Here is a 16,924-nt window from a genome sequence, read left to right as displayed (position 1 = left end):
TAGATGTAGGGGAGCTTGCCGCCTTTGTAGGGTGTCATTGATTGGGTGTAGCAAAGCCACAGTCTCAAAGGTGCAATGATTTGTTGACAATTTTTTGATGATGTGAGGAAAAAAGTAGGTTTACTAGTTGTCGATGTTAAGAGCATACATGCTACTAAAGCGATTGTAGGTATCGGCAATGTTATGATCTCCCCTTCTTGGAGAAGCATTATTACCTTGTCTTTTGGGAGCTCTAAGATTGTCGTGTTGTTGACCGTGTATTTAGCTTTTCTCACCAATATTCCTTCAAGGATTAATTCCTCTTTGATTATACTTGTAGGGAGTACATGGAATTTTCAAACCAAGGGGTTAGCTATAGCGTGAAAAATTTATGTGAAACACCCCAAGCTTTGAATTTTTTTGCTTATCAGCCACTTGCACATTGGTGTGTCCGCACCTAAAGAGGGTTGGGATTCCCATAATACAAGGTTGCGGATAGCTTTAGAGCTAATCAGAGCTCACTTTCTTTTCATGTTTTTCCAAATGGAAAGTCAATCCACACTTTAAGAGGTGGGGTTTCTTGGCAAGGAGGTGTTGAGTGATGTGTATGGGGGTGGTATTGTTGAGTGATGCATATGGGGGTGGTATTATTGAGTGATGTGTATGGGTGGTATGTGTTGTGGATTAAATCCATATATTGAGTGACTATGGCTCTAGAAATGGGGATGGCCATCATTGTTATGATTCATCCAATCATTGGTATCATTTTCATCGAGCAAGGAAGTACTTATGGATCCTTCTCCATACTCTAGGTCTTGGTGATAAGTGTAGTTGTGATAGACTTGCTGGGTGGGAAGTGGTTTACCCATGGGCTGTGCTTTCCATGTGCAGGGATTAACCTTTAAAGTTTCATGCTTGTTTTTAATATAGATGTGGTTAGTTCCCCAATCACAGATTAGTCAAGACTCCCATGTGAAGGGACGTCATAGGATGATGTCAAACACACTTGGTTAGCTACTAAAGCTTACTACTACAAAAGTTTGTCTAAAACTTAACCCCATGGTTTTGATCTCAAATAAGACCCAAGGGTTTTGTGGTTGTTCCACCTGCTAATTTCATCACCAGGTTACCTATGCCATGGTTCCTAAAATTGTTTTGTTATGATGATCTCTCCTACATCGCCATTCAATATGGCTTGGCATTCTCCACCATTATAAACTATGGGCAAGATTTCATTTGTTGCATCACTTTCAAACACCACCATCCAAATATGGCTTGGTATTCTTAGCCAATATAAACTATGAGCAAGATTGTATTTGTGGCACCACTTTCAAAATTGTTCCCTAGTTTATTGATTAGTACTTTGCACACCTTGATTTTCTTAGTACTTGATGCAGCACTATGGGTCTCGTTCATGATGTGGCATGGGTTCTCTTGACCCTTCCACCTTTGGTTAATTTCATCTTTCCATCTAGTCGTATAGATCCCTCCATAGGCTTAGACTTGCATGTATCAAATTGCCAATTTTAGAGGATAGGAAAGATGAGAAACCATTAATGTCTCTGGGTTTATATTCCTAGGCAAATAACTTAGGCCAATTTGTAGGGAAATGAATATCTATTCCTTCTTTTTAGAAGGAGAGATGTTGTGCTTGTATGGAATGTTTTTTCATACCTCATGTATGCACCTATTGAATCCTTGCCGCATTTATCATTGGACTCCATATTAGATTCGCTATTGGACTCCTTGAGAATGGCTTCAGGCACTTGTGGAAGGTACTTGGTGGGTTTCACAAGCATGGGTTTGATTGATGGGGTCTCGGGTATATTCCCTTCCACCAAGGGATAGGTGGCAAAAGGATTAATTGAGATCACCTTAGATGGATCTAAAATAGGAGGTGGAATACCTACCAACCTCTCCTTGTGTTTTGATTCAAGCTCTAATTCTAGGGAAGTTCTCAAAAACCCCTGCCTCTAGTTCCTCTCTCACTTGAAGAGCATTGGTTCTTTTCCAAGCCATTGGTTGGGTCTACTAGGAGTGGCATCCTTGTCAAGATGTGCTCCTATAACTGGCATCGGTAAGGGTACGCTTGGCCTCTCTTCCTCTTTCACATTGATCCTCTTCTCTACCCTTCCCAATTGACTATAAGTACGTATGTGGAGTTGTGGGAACATGCATCCTTGGGAGATCTCATGATGAGAACATGCGTGGATATGCTTGGAAATGCCCGCGCGAGTAACTGGGGTCTGGTAGCAGGTGTATGCAGAACGAGAACTAATGTTCTCATATAGGAACATACATTCCTACATGAGAAGATATGCTCTCACATAGGAACATGAGTGGGATTGTAGGAGTGTGCATTCGAAGATGGATGTAAAAACGTGCATGGGTACATGAGAACGTGCATGCACACAAAGGAGTGGTCTTGTGGGAATGCGCATAAAGGAATATGCACGCACACAAAGGTGTGTTCTTGTGGGAATATGCATGGTCTTGTAGGAACGTGCATGGGTAAATGAGAACGTGCATGTACACAAAGGAGTGGTCTTGCGGTGGGAATGCGCATGAAGGAATGTGCATGGTCTTTTAAGAATGTGTGTGGGTGTTTGAAACCATGTGAATAGACATAGTTTAGTATGGGAACTTGCATGCACAAGATGAACATGTGAGTGGATACGGTGTGTGAACACAAGTAGCTTCCTCTAGGAAGGTGTGCATTCATAAACTATCCATGTGCAAAAGAATATGTGAATACGGTGTGTATTGCACGTGGATTCGGTGATGCGAATGTATGTGGCTTCATCTAGGAATGTGCGTTCATAGAGATTGGCTAGGTAGAAGTGAACGTGTGTGGACACGGTGTGTGAATGTACGTGTATAAGGTGTGGACCTACGTGGCTTCACTGGCCAGGTACATGTGAACATGCATGGATATAGTGTGTGAAGATCCTTAGTGCTTTGAAAAGCCATTACTAAACTTTAAACAAGGTGTTTTAATGTGTAATTGCATATAGTGGTATTTTGATATGCTTGATTGAGGTTTGAGTGAACTCTACATCTTACATTTGATTCTCATGCAATATCCTAGAAACATGAGATGATAAATGGGCCACTTCCATGTCATGTTGATCTTAGGCTCCTTTTTGAAAAGCCATTGCTAAGTGCACTATCTTTTGATGTGTTTTACTTAAAATGTTTTAACAAATAGCAATAGGGTGTTTCAATGTGCAATTGCACATATTGGTTTTTTGATATGGCTGACTAAAGTTTGAGTGAACTTCACATCTTACGTTTGAGAGTTCATTCTCATGCAATATCCTAGAAACATGAGATAATAAATGAGCCACTTGCATGTCATGTTGATCTTAAGTTTGTTCAAATTTGATCTTGACTCAATGTTTTTGTGCTTTGAAATGCCACTGATAAGTGCACAAAGCCACAATATCTTTGATGTGTTTTTTTCCATGAAATATAAACAAATGTTAAACCATCATCATTCGAAGAAGGCAAAGTGTCCTTTTTGTTACCAACAAAACAGGGACAATAGTATTTTTTGAGCTAGGCCATTCAGGGTGCTCTCTTCATTGTCTCCCATGCATAGTGCGATCTTCTCACAAGTATTTGCTATCACCATTGGATTGTTCATGATCCATAAGTTTTGGATTGTTCAATACCTATACATTTTAGTTCCCTCTTTATGTTTTCCTTATATAGATTCAACAACCATACCCATCATGATGCTACCAATATGCAAAATGAATGTGCATATGATGATGGTTCTTTGTTGCGTGCGACTTTTTAAAGATGGCAAAATACCATGACAATACAAAATGGCGTACAATAATTACTTTGAGCACTTACATAGTAGCCTTGTCTTTCATCCAAATATTTAGTTTAAGAAATAAAGAGAAAGGTTTCTACATTTTATAATGAAGAAAGTGATTTTTAAAGAAACAAAAAAAACTTTTTTTCAAAAAGTATAGTGAGGGAAAGATGCAAAAGAAAGCAATATGATATAACAATTTTAAAGGAATCTTCTTCTCATTACTCAAAGAATTGGTTGGATACAAGTCTACCCCTTCAATGCCATTCTTTATCCACAAGCTTGTAAATCTTATCCAACTATTTATGCAATTGAGTTAAATGCTCATATATCCAAGGTGTGTGGATAGCACAAGGATAAAATGATGAGTGGTCCCGTTTCGAATTTGCAATGCAACTCTTTATCATGAACTTGTGATGTTATTAGACTATCTATGCATACGAGTTGAGTGCTCATCTATCTAGGATGTGTGGATATAGCAAGCACAAGGATAAAATGCAAACTTGCACCAATTAATTGATGAGGTGCGGGGTAGGATAGCACTGAGGATGTGGTTAGATCACATGCATCCAAATTTGTGTTGGGCCTCTTCTGTTAAATCTTCAGGGAGGGTGAAGAGCATGGTTTTTACCAAACAATTGGTAAAACTATGCATGAGGTGGACACAGGGCGAAGAAGAGAAGAAGAAAATAGACCAAGACTTGTGTCACGTGTGAAGGAATGAAATTATCTCTCCTCTCTCTCTCTCTCTCTCACGGGCGCGCGCGCACACACACGCGCGCCCATACACATGCACATGACCGCTCACAAACACATTTTCGTTTACAAGGTGCTTGGACCTTGCCTTATCCATTGCTTGCACGCGCTGCTCTGTCCATAAAAATCACTATTATTTAACTAGAGCTGACTTAATGTGGTTCAAGGTTCGAGAGGGAATAATTGAGCTCAAATTGTGCGTGTGGTTGTGGAAAGGTATCTATGTGTATTGAATGCTTTTATCTCTCCATTTCTTACATTTTCAAAAACAAAAAATATTTCTTGGGTGGCAGCTTTCAGGGCGTCCTTGCTCGTTGTCGCGCCTTTGTTTCTTCTCGCCACCGGCGCCATGTTAGGCCTGCAGCCAAACCAAATCTGTGTTTGAATCTATTGCTGCAAAGCCCATATCTCCATCGCCCGCTTCACAAGGTGAAACACTTGAATGAATCTCTTTTGCCTCTGCGCTATCGCGTTTGAGCTCACCACCATCGCTTGCCCTCAATTTGACAGGTCTATGATTGTCCACCCAGACATGGGACACGGGTCAGACTCCACTTTGCCACCGGAAATGCTGGCCGTGCTTCCCCTGGACCCCTATGACCAGCTTGACATTGCCAGGAAGATTACCTCCATGGCTGTCACATCAAGGGTAGGTGATTTGGAGGCAGAAGCAGGAAGCTTAAGGCAGAAAGTGGCAGAAAAGGAGCTTGTCATTTCAACCCTTCAAGCACGTGTTGGTGAGCTTCAACACGCGTTGCAGCAGACCACTGCTAGCCTCTCGAGCGCCCTTGATGAGCAGGTTGCTCTTTGTATCAAGTTTTACATGCATTCTGGCTTTGCCCTTTGTTCTTACCACATAACGAGACCCATTACACATCACCTCCTTGCCCATCTTGTGGGCCCTGAGCATATCATGGATACTGATTTTTCCCGTTCATGTGCATTGTCCAGATCATGGGTGTGGGTAAGATGCATAAGTAGCTTGTCACGTGAACAATTTCACATTATATCTTATGACAAGAGTGTAAGCACTGGAACATTACAACTAGCAATTAGAGAAGAGGAGGAGGGACAGGTGTAAGGTGTTGATGGCTTTAAAAGCTCTTATTGTAAAGTTCTTATTTAAACCTTCTTTGATGCCTACTGTAAGTGTGTGAGAGAGAGAGAGAGAGAGAGAGAGAGAGAGAGAGATGAAGAAAAAAAGAAAATGTGTACGGAAGATCCCAAGGCATAATTAATACAATGGTAACATGGATATACTGAGCCATGGAAGGAAATGAAAAATTAGAAAAAACACCAATGTGTGTATATGTCCAGATAGCAGATGGTTATCCTATGATCCCTCCTCAGCTGGTACCAATCTCAGGAGAGAGAGAGAGAGAGAGAGAGAGAGAGAGAGAGAGAGCTTTTTTGTGTTCAAAAGACCATAAAGGTCTATGAGACAAAAAGTTACAAAGTTGTGTTACGGAATCTGGTAACAGATGAAATGAAATGGATAAAAGAGAGAGAGAGAGAGAGAGAGAGAGAGAGAGAGAGAGAGAGAGTGTTAAGTTAATGCATGCAAAAGACCAAATGGTCTATGAGACCAAAAGTGTTACAATGTATCCATGAAGTAACTATATCATGTTGATATGAAAAGGCAGTATAGTAAAAGAAAGAGAATCCATGAGACCAAAAGGTGTTAGAGTGAGTTACTGTAGGATGTAATGACAGTAGTAGAAGCTGTCTAACCTTTAAGAGTACAAGCCCTCTGTTTGGACAATAGGGATCAGATGAGAGAGAGAGAGAGAGAGAGAGAGAGAGATGCATTAACATTTGCGAAGAGGCAAGAACTGACCATGAGATATGGTATAATGTTTGATGAAGTGCTTTAGCGGGTGATGCCTAAAACTCATATCAATGTATTATGCCTAAAAATTTAGGGTCAAATGAAAACAAATGAGCATGGAAGCCAAGTCCAGTAGTCTATGGAACTAATGAGATGTATAGGTGCTACTCTACCAGAGCTGTGTACTTGCTTTGTGTCAAGTGTACAAGGTTACATAGCTGGCTGATGATCTCTTCTTTTATGGGTTCAAATATGGAATCTCTCCCATATCTGCCAAGGAGGTCTGAGATCTGTCTGCCCTTATGGCTTTGTATGTGATGCATGTAGAATGACTCATCCTTGGTCTTGGTGCTGCCATGGGACTACGTCGACACATCTCAGGGCGGGTCCCTGTGATGTTAGTCTGGTTCAGACATGATGGTCTTGCGAGTGAGCAGTCCATTTTGGGTGTCCTGCCTTCCCCAACTTGGAGGCAAGGAGTGTCTTTGCAGTGTCCAACACTTGGCAAGTGTACAGACACAATAATCTCTCTCTGTCTGAATCTCATGTAAGGAAAGGTCCATGCATCTTTGGACACTTTACTCCACTAAAGCCGTCCATGTTACATGCTAAGCAGAAGCATGCTGATTATGTGCTGCAATCAACACTGCACAAATTAAACATGCTCCTGTAGATGGTCCCAAAACCAAAATCAAGGGACAGTCAAAAGTCTTCATGAAATCCACGAAACAGGATTATATCTTTGCCTTCTCAATATTGGCTTGGAGAGGAAAGAAATGGTCTAGAGTAGAGTAGTTCTTTCTGAAGTCTGCTGCCTGGCTTGGAAGTTGGGGCTTTTTGTCCCCGTCTCTTTGCCAAAAAGGTAATTTCGGCCTCATCCTCCACTATCCCCACAGGCTGTACCTGTGGCCTCCACCCCCCCCCCCACCCCCCCCCACCCGCCCCAAACCACCCCCCCCCTTCCTCCTCCTGCAGGCGGGTCTCTTTTTAGCAGAGTAGTGGCTGCCCTCCAGTGGCGCCTGATCTGCCTCAGCCCTGGATCCAATCGTGGCAAGAGTACTCTAACCTAGTGGAGACTATCATCTGCTCTTCGCGAGTCTCCATCTTCTCTCCAGCGTCCAAGGGTGCTCCCCCTCACATCATGATTCATGGGACACCCAGTGGACTACTCCTTTGTAGATGCCTTCCCCTGGAGGCCAGTTCTCTAGTGGAAGTGGTGGCACCTCTCCTTGTTTGCGTGGTTCTTCACCACTCTCAGACTTTACTTCCAGATGTGGGTGTGGCCACACACTCTTTGGGTGAGCTCAGGCATACTCACAAGAAACATTTTGAGGTTTTTGGGGTTTTGTTTCAAGTTGTCCTTGGGCAAAAAATTGCAAGATCTTGAAAATTTAGTATTTTTATAATTTGTAAATAAATAAAAAGCACGTCAAAACAACAACCTTTGCTTAGTTGATTGGTAATTACTTAAGTGATTGGCAATGAAGTGATTCCCAATTTCGTGTGGTGGTGTGCTACTGATTGTATAAAACATTTACAAAAGACCCAAAGGGTCTATGAGATGGAAAAAGTGATACATGTAGTCCATGAGTAAATTGGATGTTAAAAAAACATGAAAATGAAAAACATAGCAGACGAGGTTTGCTTACTATGTGGGAAATGGACGAAATTCATCCTATGTCACCCTCCTCGTGAATGGAGTTAGAGGAAAAGAGAAAGAAGGGGTGAAATAAATGGATGTCAGCCCAAATTCGGGTGCAATTAACAGCAAATTGGGAGCTCTTGAAGGGACAAATGGAGGCACAATCAAAGAGCTATTGAGGGCAAAATAAAAGGTACAAATAAGGATCATTTCATGCACAAAAGGCTCTTTTTTTTTTTTTGAAAATTGTCTGAAAGATGTTTTATTAAGAGTTTCAGTCCCTGTTTTGAGACTTTTCATCCTAGAAACATTTTAGATGTTTTGTTTTGACAAAACACGTTTTTTTGTTACTATGATCTCAGAATCTCAGAGGCTATCAAGACAGCTTGGTCGACATGCCATATGGATCTTGAACCCTTTATGGCTGCAGCCCGCGAGGTCTACTCGTTCGTTTTCTTCCACCTCAGCTTTGCTGCGGAGAGGGAGCTATTCAGGCACATTCACAGTGACAGGATCCACCCAAGAGAGGCTCGTGCCAGTGGGAGCGCCAAGTGGACATTATTGTCTACTTGCATCCGGGCACACCAGGAGCTCTTGTGCCCTAGGACAGACTGTGACTACTTCCAGTCCAAACCAGCCCCGAAACCTCGTGAGCCAAGGAGAGGCCCTTGAGAGCCCATAGCCATGCGGATCGTCTCTTGGAACTTTCGGGGTCTTGGAGGTGCATTTTGCACTCAGCTTAAAAGGATAGTATGTGAGGAACTTTAGCGAGCCCTCATAGGGGGCTGGATGTCCTCATGATTAAGGACCATCGTTTGACTGCAGGTGGGTCTACACATTGCGGAAAGTTTCTTCCGGGCTGCAGTCACATCCTTTGGTTCCTAACTTTTGGTCCTCAGGGGAACCAAGGAGGGGTGTGCATCTCCATTGGCTCCTCACCCAGGTGGTTGATTCTGGCACCATTGCCTGTGGCAGAGCAATATGGGTTGTTCTTTCTATTGGGGAGGACTATGTGTGCCTCCTCAACATTTACGTTCCCAATGGGGCGGTTGATATCCTTCTTACAGTATTAGGTTCGCATGGGTCGGCACATTCTCCTACCCCGGAGGCTGCATCACGTTGGCAGCTTCGGCTTTGACACATCGTAGCCTCATGGTTGGCACCCGTTGGGCAATCCCAAAGGCAAAGACATTGAATTTCCTCAGGAAGGCGCTGCAGCGGCTGCACAAGGAGGATCATTCCGGAATGGCGAGCCGGCCAGTAGGTTTGGTGGAGGGTCCTCGGGCTTTTCACATTTGGGCTACAGAGGAGGGTGCAACCCCACTTTAAGAGGACGGTACTGGCCTTGCCTTGCTGCTCCCCTACTTTCTGAATTCGGCCATCCCAACCTTAGCGGTTCCAGTTACCTAGTGGACCCTGAGGTTGGAGTTTGCTAGAGATGAGAGCTCATTATTACTGCTTTACATATCTGGTGGGCTAGATGCAGAGGCGCTATTTTTCCTCACTAGAGAGGGTGTCAGACCGATTGGGCACTACAGGCCCCCAGTGTGGCTTTTTCCTCCCCTTCCCTGAATGGGAGAATTAAATTAGGGTTAGAGTTCATGTGGGAGACATACACAGAGAAACAAGGGAGAGAGAGAGAGAGACATATGTGGGGATAAGTCAACTCATGGGAATGAGTGTGTGACTCCCCTATCACACATGTATATTGCACTAGTACACATAGTGCACTTAGTACATTAAAAGTACTAAGTGTACTATGTACTATAACTTATGGGCTTGTACACACTATAAGGGTGGGCATAATGCCTTTACCCCAACAACCTCCCACTTAAAGGCAAAGTGCCCTTAAATGAAGGAAAAGAAAAATCAGCATGTACATGATAATATACAAGGCCATATCAAGGCTGAAACTGGCCTCATCCAATGCCCATCAAGTGTCTGCAATGAGCAAACCGCTCCGGAGGCAAACTCTTTGTCAACAGATCAGCCGGGTTGTCATCCGTATGAATCTTAACAAGCTGAATTTGCTTGTTCTCTATCACCTCTCTGATGAAGTGATACTTCACATCCACATACATCGTCTTTGCATGAAAGACAGGGTTCTTTGCCAACTGGATGGCACTCTGACTGTCACAATGGAATATCCCCTGTATAACCCAAATCAACCACTAACCGAGATAGCCATAATGCCTCCTTGCAAGCCTCTGTGGCTGCAATATACTCGGCCTCTGTAGTAGATAAGGCTGTGCACTTCTGCATCCTGGATATCCATGACACAGCACCTCCTGTGAATGTAAACACATAACCGGTAGTAGACTTCCGATTATCTGGATGACCGGCATAATCCGAATCCGTGTAACCATGCACTAATGCACCCTGTTTGCCAAAGCAAATGCACATATCCTGTGTGCCCTTCAAGTATCTCATGACACCTTTCACTGCTTCCCAATGCTTCTTGCCAGGTTTGGCCATGTATCTAGAAACCACTCCCACTGCAAATGCAATGTCCGGCCTAGTAGCAACCATGGCATACATGAGACTGCCACAAGCTGAAGCATACGGAATCTTGGCCATATCAGCCCTGTCACTATCCGACTGTGGGCTGTCCATAGCACTGAGTTTCACATATGGAGGCAAAGGAGTACTAGTCTACTTCCCCCCGTCCATATTGAACCTCTGCAAAACTTTGCCAATGTATTCCTTCTGAGACAAATACAACACATGCTGATTTATGTCCCGAAGTATCCGCATACCCAAAATGTGATTTGCATCACCCAAATCCTTCATATCAAAGGTCTGATGCAGCCTCTTTTTCAAGGCATCCATCTGAGATAAATACAACACATGCTGATTTCTGTCCCGAAGTATCCGCATACCCAAAATGTGATTTGCATCACCCAAATCCTTCATATCAAAGGTCTGATGCAGCCTCTTTTTCAAGGCATCCTCTGCAAAAATTTGCCAATGTATTCCTTCTGAGACAAATACAACACATGCTGATTTCTGTCCCGAAGTATCCGCATACCCAAAATGTGATTTGCATCACCCAAATCCTTCATATCAAAGGTCTGATGCAGCCTCTTTTTCAAGGCATCCATCTCTTTACGAGATTCTCCAACAATCAACATATCATCAACATACAAGATGAGGATCAATAGACTGCCATCCAAAGCTTTCTTGGTGTATAAGCAGTGATCTATGTCACTTCTCCTGAAATTCTGGGATTTCATGAATGTATCAAATTTATGATACCATTCCCTTGGTGCCTGTTTGAGCCCATAAAGACTCTTTTTCAGCTTGCATACAAGCTTCTCCTTTCCACTCACTGCATAACCCTCTGGCATCATGAGCAACCAAAGCTGATACAGCTCGAAGTGTGGTCATTTTGACCACTGGAGAGAAGATCTCATCAAAGTCCACACCATATTCCTGCTTAAAGCCCTTAGCCACTAACCTGGCTTTGTATCTTGGCTTTGCATCTGGTGCAACTTTGAGCCTGTAAACCCACTTGCAAGGCAAAACCTTCTTGCCTGTAGGCAAATGCACCAACTTCCATGTTCCATTTTTGTGCAGAGAATCCATCTCTGACTTCATGGCACGCTCCCAAAGAGCCTTATCTGCCCTCTGTAAAGGCTCCTTATAACATGAGGGCTCCCCACAGTCAATGAGCATCAAGTAGTCAACCCCTGGAACAAACCTGTCAGGGGCTCTGGAGGGTCTTGTGGACCTCCGTACCCAATGACCATCATTTGCAGGTTGCTGTCCAGCCTGCATATCACCTATTGGTGGCTCCTGTTCCATCCCATAAGGCTGAAAAATCATGCCCAGTATCTCCTCTAACTGTGGTATATCCATAGGGATATCTTCTGCCATCTCTGGCTGTCCATTTGGACCATTTTCAGCACCATTTAAGGGCTGGTTTTGCTGCTGTAATGGCTGATTTACAGACCTTTGTTGTTGTCCATGATGTCCATCATCATCAAAGATGACTCTGCCAGGCTCCTGTTGCCTTGCAGGCTCCTTATACATGCATGTTTCATCAAAAATGACATCATTGCTGCGTATAATCTTTCTATTCACGGGATCCCAAAGTCTATACCCCATTTCACCTCTGTCACCATATCCTAGGAATATGCATTTATGAGACTTAGGATCAAGTTTGGTGCGCATTTCCCTGCGTATGTGCACGTACGCAACGCAACCAAACACTCTCAAGTGCTTGTATGACGGAGGCTTTCCTGTCCATACTTCCTCTGGCACTTTCCCACCAAGCCTCGTGTTAGGTGACCTGTTTATATAAGATGAACGGCTGTCATAACAGCTTCAACCCAAAAACCATGAGGTAATGCAGCATGTGACAACATAGAACGGACCTTCTCCTGAATGGTCCTGTTCATCCTCTCTGCTGTCCCGTTTTGTGGAGGATCATAAGGAGTAGAGAGCTCCCTCTTGATGCCTTTAGCATCACAAAAGTCCTGAAACTGTTTGGAAATATACTCTCCACCATTGTCGGAACGCAAAGCCTTCAGTGTTTTGCCAGTTTGATTCTCAACATGAGCAACAAACTTCTCAAACACTGAGAATGTATCACTCTTCAAACGAAGAGGATAGACCCACACCTTGCGTGTGGCATCATCTATAAAAGACACAAAATATTTTGCCCCTCCCAAAGAAAGCTGAGGCATCTCACATACATCTGTATGCACAAGCTCTAACTGAGCATCTTTCTGTCCAAGAGCTTTCTTGTGGAGGCACTGTAGTTGCCTGCCATATATACAATGCTCACAAAACTGAAAACTTGAAAACTTTAGAGAAGGCAAGTAACCCAAACGAGACAATTGCTCCATTCCTTTGACACTCATGTGTCCCAACCGGCTATGCCACATAGAGATTTCCGACAGCTCGGTTACATTTACATTAGCATGGTGACAAACACCTGCATGCATGAAGTAAAGAGTGTCCACCTTAGAGCCTCTGGCAACAACCAGTGAGCCCTTACTAATCTTCCACTTTCCACGACCAAATGTGGTAACATAATCAGCATCATCAAGCTGTCCAGTAGAAAGCAGGTTCTTCTTGATCTCAGGCACATGCCTGACATCATGGAGCATAAGCTGTGAGCCATCTGAAAACACATCACCTCTGCCAAGAATCTTGCATACATGGTTATCACGCAAATAAACTACTCCTTCATTGCCAGCAGTATACCTGACAAACAAGTCTCTGCAACCTGTGACATGAAAGAAGGCACCTGAATCAATGATCCATGAGTGCATACCATGACCATCTCCTGTAAGAAGTGAATGGGCATCAAGTGAAGACGTGAATAGGACCTCATCCTCACTGTCACCTACATGTGACACATTGATTTCTTCAATCTTGACTCCACTTTTGCCCTTTGGCTTTACATCTTTGGCTTCATCTTTGTTTTTGTCTTTGCCTTTTCCCTTTTCCTTTTGATCATTTTTCCATTTGTAGCATTGCTTTTTGATGTGTCCCTTCTTGCCACAATAATGGCATTCCAAGTCCTTTTTGGAGCGAGACTTGCTCCTTCCCCGTTCTTGGCTTTTACCTCTTTGCTGGGATCTCCCACGTGCATTCATTGCATTGGACTTTCCAACAGAATTGTTCTTCCTGTTCATCTCTTCTTGAAGAAGAGCACCTTCCACATCTGCATATGACAGCATAGCATTCGAATTGCTAGTGGCTGTCTTGAATGTGTCCCAACTCTCTGGCAAAGTGCATAAGAGAAAGGTGGCTTTGAACTCATCGTCCATTGCCAACTTTTGATTAATAACTTGGCTGACAATACCATTAAACTCATTGAGATGAGCTGCCATAGACGCCCCTTGCTTCATTTAAAGACCTATGAGTTTCTTCAACCAATACACTTTGCTTGAGGCACTTTGCTGGGCATACAAGTCCTGCAATCTCTGCCACATTCCCCAAGCTGTCTTCTCTTCACGAATGTTGAAAAGTAAAGAGTCTGACACAGACAACATGATAGTAGATCTTGCCAGCTCATCCATATCTTCCCACTCTTCAGCAGTAAGAGAAGCGGGCATTACACCCCTTTCTTTGATGGGCTTGTGCTCCTTCTTCTGGAGCAACACATTATAGCACTGGGTTTGCCAAATATCATAGTTATGTGAGCCTTCAAGCTTCTTGATGTGAAGCAATGAAGAGCTCTCACCTGTGGTTGCCATAGCAATATGCAACCTGTCAATGCCTGACTCCCTGCAAAATGTGCAAACACTGCACCAAAAGGCACACAAAGTGCTCACAGTTGTTCTCCCAAGCTTTATCTCCCACTGCGGAAGCACAAATGCAACTCTACTCCCACTGTATGTGATGAAATCACCAAAATCTGGTTGCTGCAGATTTAGGACAGCACCTTAAATGTGCTTTGTTGCCCTTCCAAAGTACTGTACAACAGTACCAAGTGCTCACCAATGATGTACCAAACCTGTACCGGCAAGTACAGCAGCTGAAATTGAGATTTTTGCTCACTCAAATCAATGTGCAGCCATGCCAAAAACTTGTACAAAGCTGTACCAAATCTGTACCAGCAGGTACATTAGCAATAAATGCTCTCCTGGCTGTCCAAATGAGTGAAAATCAGACTTTTACAGTCCCGAACACTGCATACAACAGTCCCGAAAAGAAATTGGACAAAAGCCCCTTGACTGCAAGCTGATTTCTGAGGATTCAAGGCATAAAAGTCTTGCCTGCTGCTTTGCCAAGCTTAACAAGCATAAAATCTTGAAAAGGCCCTTGATTTAAGATCAATTTTTGATCATACATGGTACATTAACGCACATGAAGGCATCCAGAGTCTTCGCGATGCTTCCCCCTGGCCACATATACATCCAATACATGAAAGCCCCTTGATTTACAGGCACATTGAGTGCTTGTCAGGCATCAACACCTTGCCCAAAGCATCAAATGCGAGTGCCTGCATGCAAATCAATCCAATCGGCACAAAAGCCCCTTGATTTGCACTGCAATTTGCTGCAATTTTGCCCGAATGTGCGATTTCTTACATCATACAGCATGTATGAATGCTTAATTGCACAATTACATCAAAAGCCCCAAATTTTGACATCCAATTTCCTGCAAATTGATCCTGATTGTGACCAATGTCACCCAATTTTGCTCAAAAATTGAGCAATTCGGCACCTGTACCTGCTCAATTGATGATTGTATCTGCTCAATTGCAAATCCCAAAAAAAAATTGAAGCATGTACCTCGTAAATTTCTGAATTTTTTCTCTGATTTGCAGGCTGAATTTCAGTTGATGCTGTTGCAGAAAGGGGAGGGGGCGCTTCTTGCTGATGTTGCTGAATCGGGAGTTGCTGCTGCTGAAGCGTGTGTTGATGCCTATTCACGTTTGCTGTTGACGCTGCCCCACGGCTGCATCCAGTATTGCAGGGCAGCGTGTAGGCGGCCAGGTAAAGCTGCCTCAACAGGCAGCGTGTGGGCTGCGTAGCTCTCCTCGTGGGCAACAACGGGGACACGTAAGCGTTACGCCTTGGCCAGCGTTACACGTGACGGGAAGTTGGAACTGAGCGCCGCCCGCCAGTTGAATGCCGCCTCCGCCTAGTGGCCGTCTCGCAACACTCCAACGCCGGTTGCCGCCGCCTTCACCTGCGTATGCTGACTCATAGACGTGTTCGCTCGACTACCTGCGACTGGTTCATCGCCTGAGTATGGACACCCGCCACCTTCTCTTTCCGCTCACCTGCCTGCGATTGCTGCGAGCGCTGCTGCAGATAAAGCGATGCAGCTCTGCCCTGTGCTTTGCTCACGCCAAAGTCCAGCTCTTCGCCTTCTTCTCCACCTGCGCCTTCCTGCTATCTGGCTTCTTCGTGGAGCTTTGCCATTAGCCAACGCACTGTACTTTGTTGCCTAGCAGCTGGGCAAAGGAGTGAAGAAGGGAATCTCTACAATTCTGTAAGAGAAAAACAGGTTGCAGCCATCATAAGAAGAGGGAGGGGATCAAGAATGCTCTGATACCAGTTGAATGGGAGAATTAAATTAGGGTTAGAGTTCATGTGGGAGACATACACAGAGAAACAAGGGAGAGAGAGAGAGAGACATATGTGGGGATAAGTCAACTCATGGGAATGAGTGTGTGACTCCCCTATCACACATGTATATTGCACTAGTACACATAGTGCACTTAGTACATTAAAAGTACTAAGTGTACTATGTACTATAACTTATGGGCTTGTACACACTATAAGGGTGGGCATAATGCCTTTACCCCAACATTCCCCAGATGTAGTCTCCCTACGAGAGCAGCCAGCTAGATAGGGAGCCCTCTCTTTTTTCTTCTCCCCCCCTCTTGCGAGGGATGTACATAGATGTTGCACACAAGATTCCCGCGATAGAGGATCTGTGATGGGCGTGGGTGGTTCTGTGATGCGCGTGGGTGGTCTCCTTTCTTCAACAATGCGCCAGGCATCCACGTTGTCTGCACTGAAGAAGAGTTGGTACAACTGGCTGGCCAAGAATTCACACTTTTTCAGATGGGTAAGATGGCGAAAGCATGCATTTTGCATGTGGAGAGCGGCTTGCACGCTCGTGCCTGGAGGAGGTGAAGTCGTGTGTTCTTGCCTTCATCATCATACCACTTGTTTTTTTGGCCGTGAGACCATAGGGGCTTGGTGGTTGAGCAAATGGTGTGCAGGAAATTGGTTGGGCTGTGTTAGAATTGTGCATCTCAGTGTAATTTGGGCTGTGCGTATTTATGGGCTTTGATCCTATTTCTCCTATTTTAGTAGGTCGTGGAGCTGTCAGCCAGCTCCCACATTGCACTATAAAAGGGGGCCTCCCATGGTTCACTTCAGTCAATCCAATCCCTGCACTTTGTTCAACACTATTTGCTGGC

At 44.0% G+C, this 16,924-nt stretch overlaps 1 protein-coding gene across 2 annotated transcripts in view; it reads left to right on the top strand.

Annotated features, from left to right (window-relative positions):
* Positions 1-4,626: 4,626 nt before the first annotated feature.
* LOC147631602 (uncharacterized protein At4g15545-like) overlaps positions 4,627-16,924 on the top strand; it is a 68,497-nt gene continuing 56,199 nt past the window's right edge. Inside the window, exons 1-3 of one of the 2 annotated variants that reach the window (XM_086808121.1) lie at positions 4,627-4,774; positions 4,852-4,987; positions 5,069-5,357. In XM_086808121.1, the coding sequence (XP_086664247.1) occupies positions 5,073-5,357 (285 nt within the window). In that variant the 5' untranslated portion in view covers positions 4,627-4,774; positions 4,852-4,987; positions 5,069-5,072. The other variant, XM_086808120.1, reaches the window with a different exon arrangement.

The sequence above is a fragment of the Cibotium barometz genome, chromosome 14 (assembly GCF_041138505.1).
Source record: "Cibotium barometz isolate CiBa-2024 chromosome 14, ASM4113850v1, whole genome shotgun sequence".
Classification (NCBI taxonomy): domain Eukaryota; kingdom Viridiplantae; phylum Streptophyta; class Polypodiopsida; order Cyatheales; family Cibotiaceae; genus Cibotium; species Cibotium barometz.
Note: the sequence above shows the minus strand (reverse complement) of the source record. Positions and strands in the feature narration are given on the sequence as shown.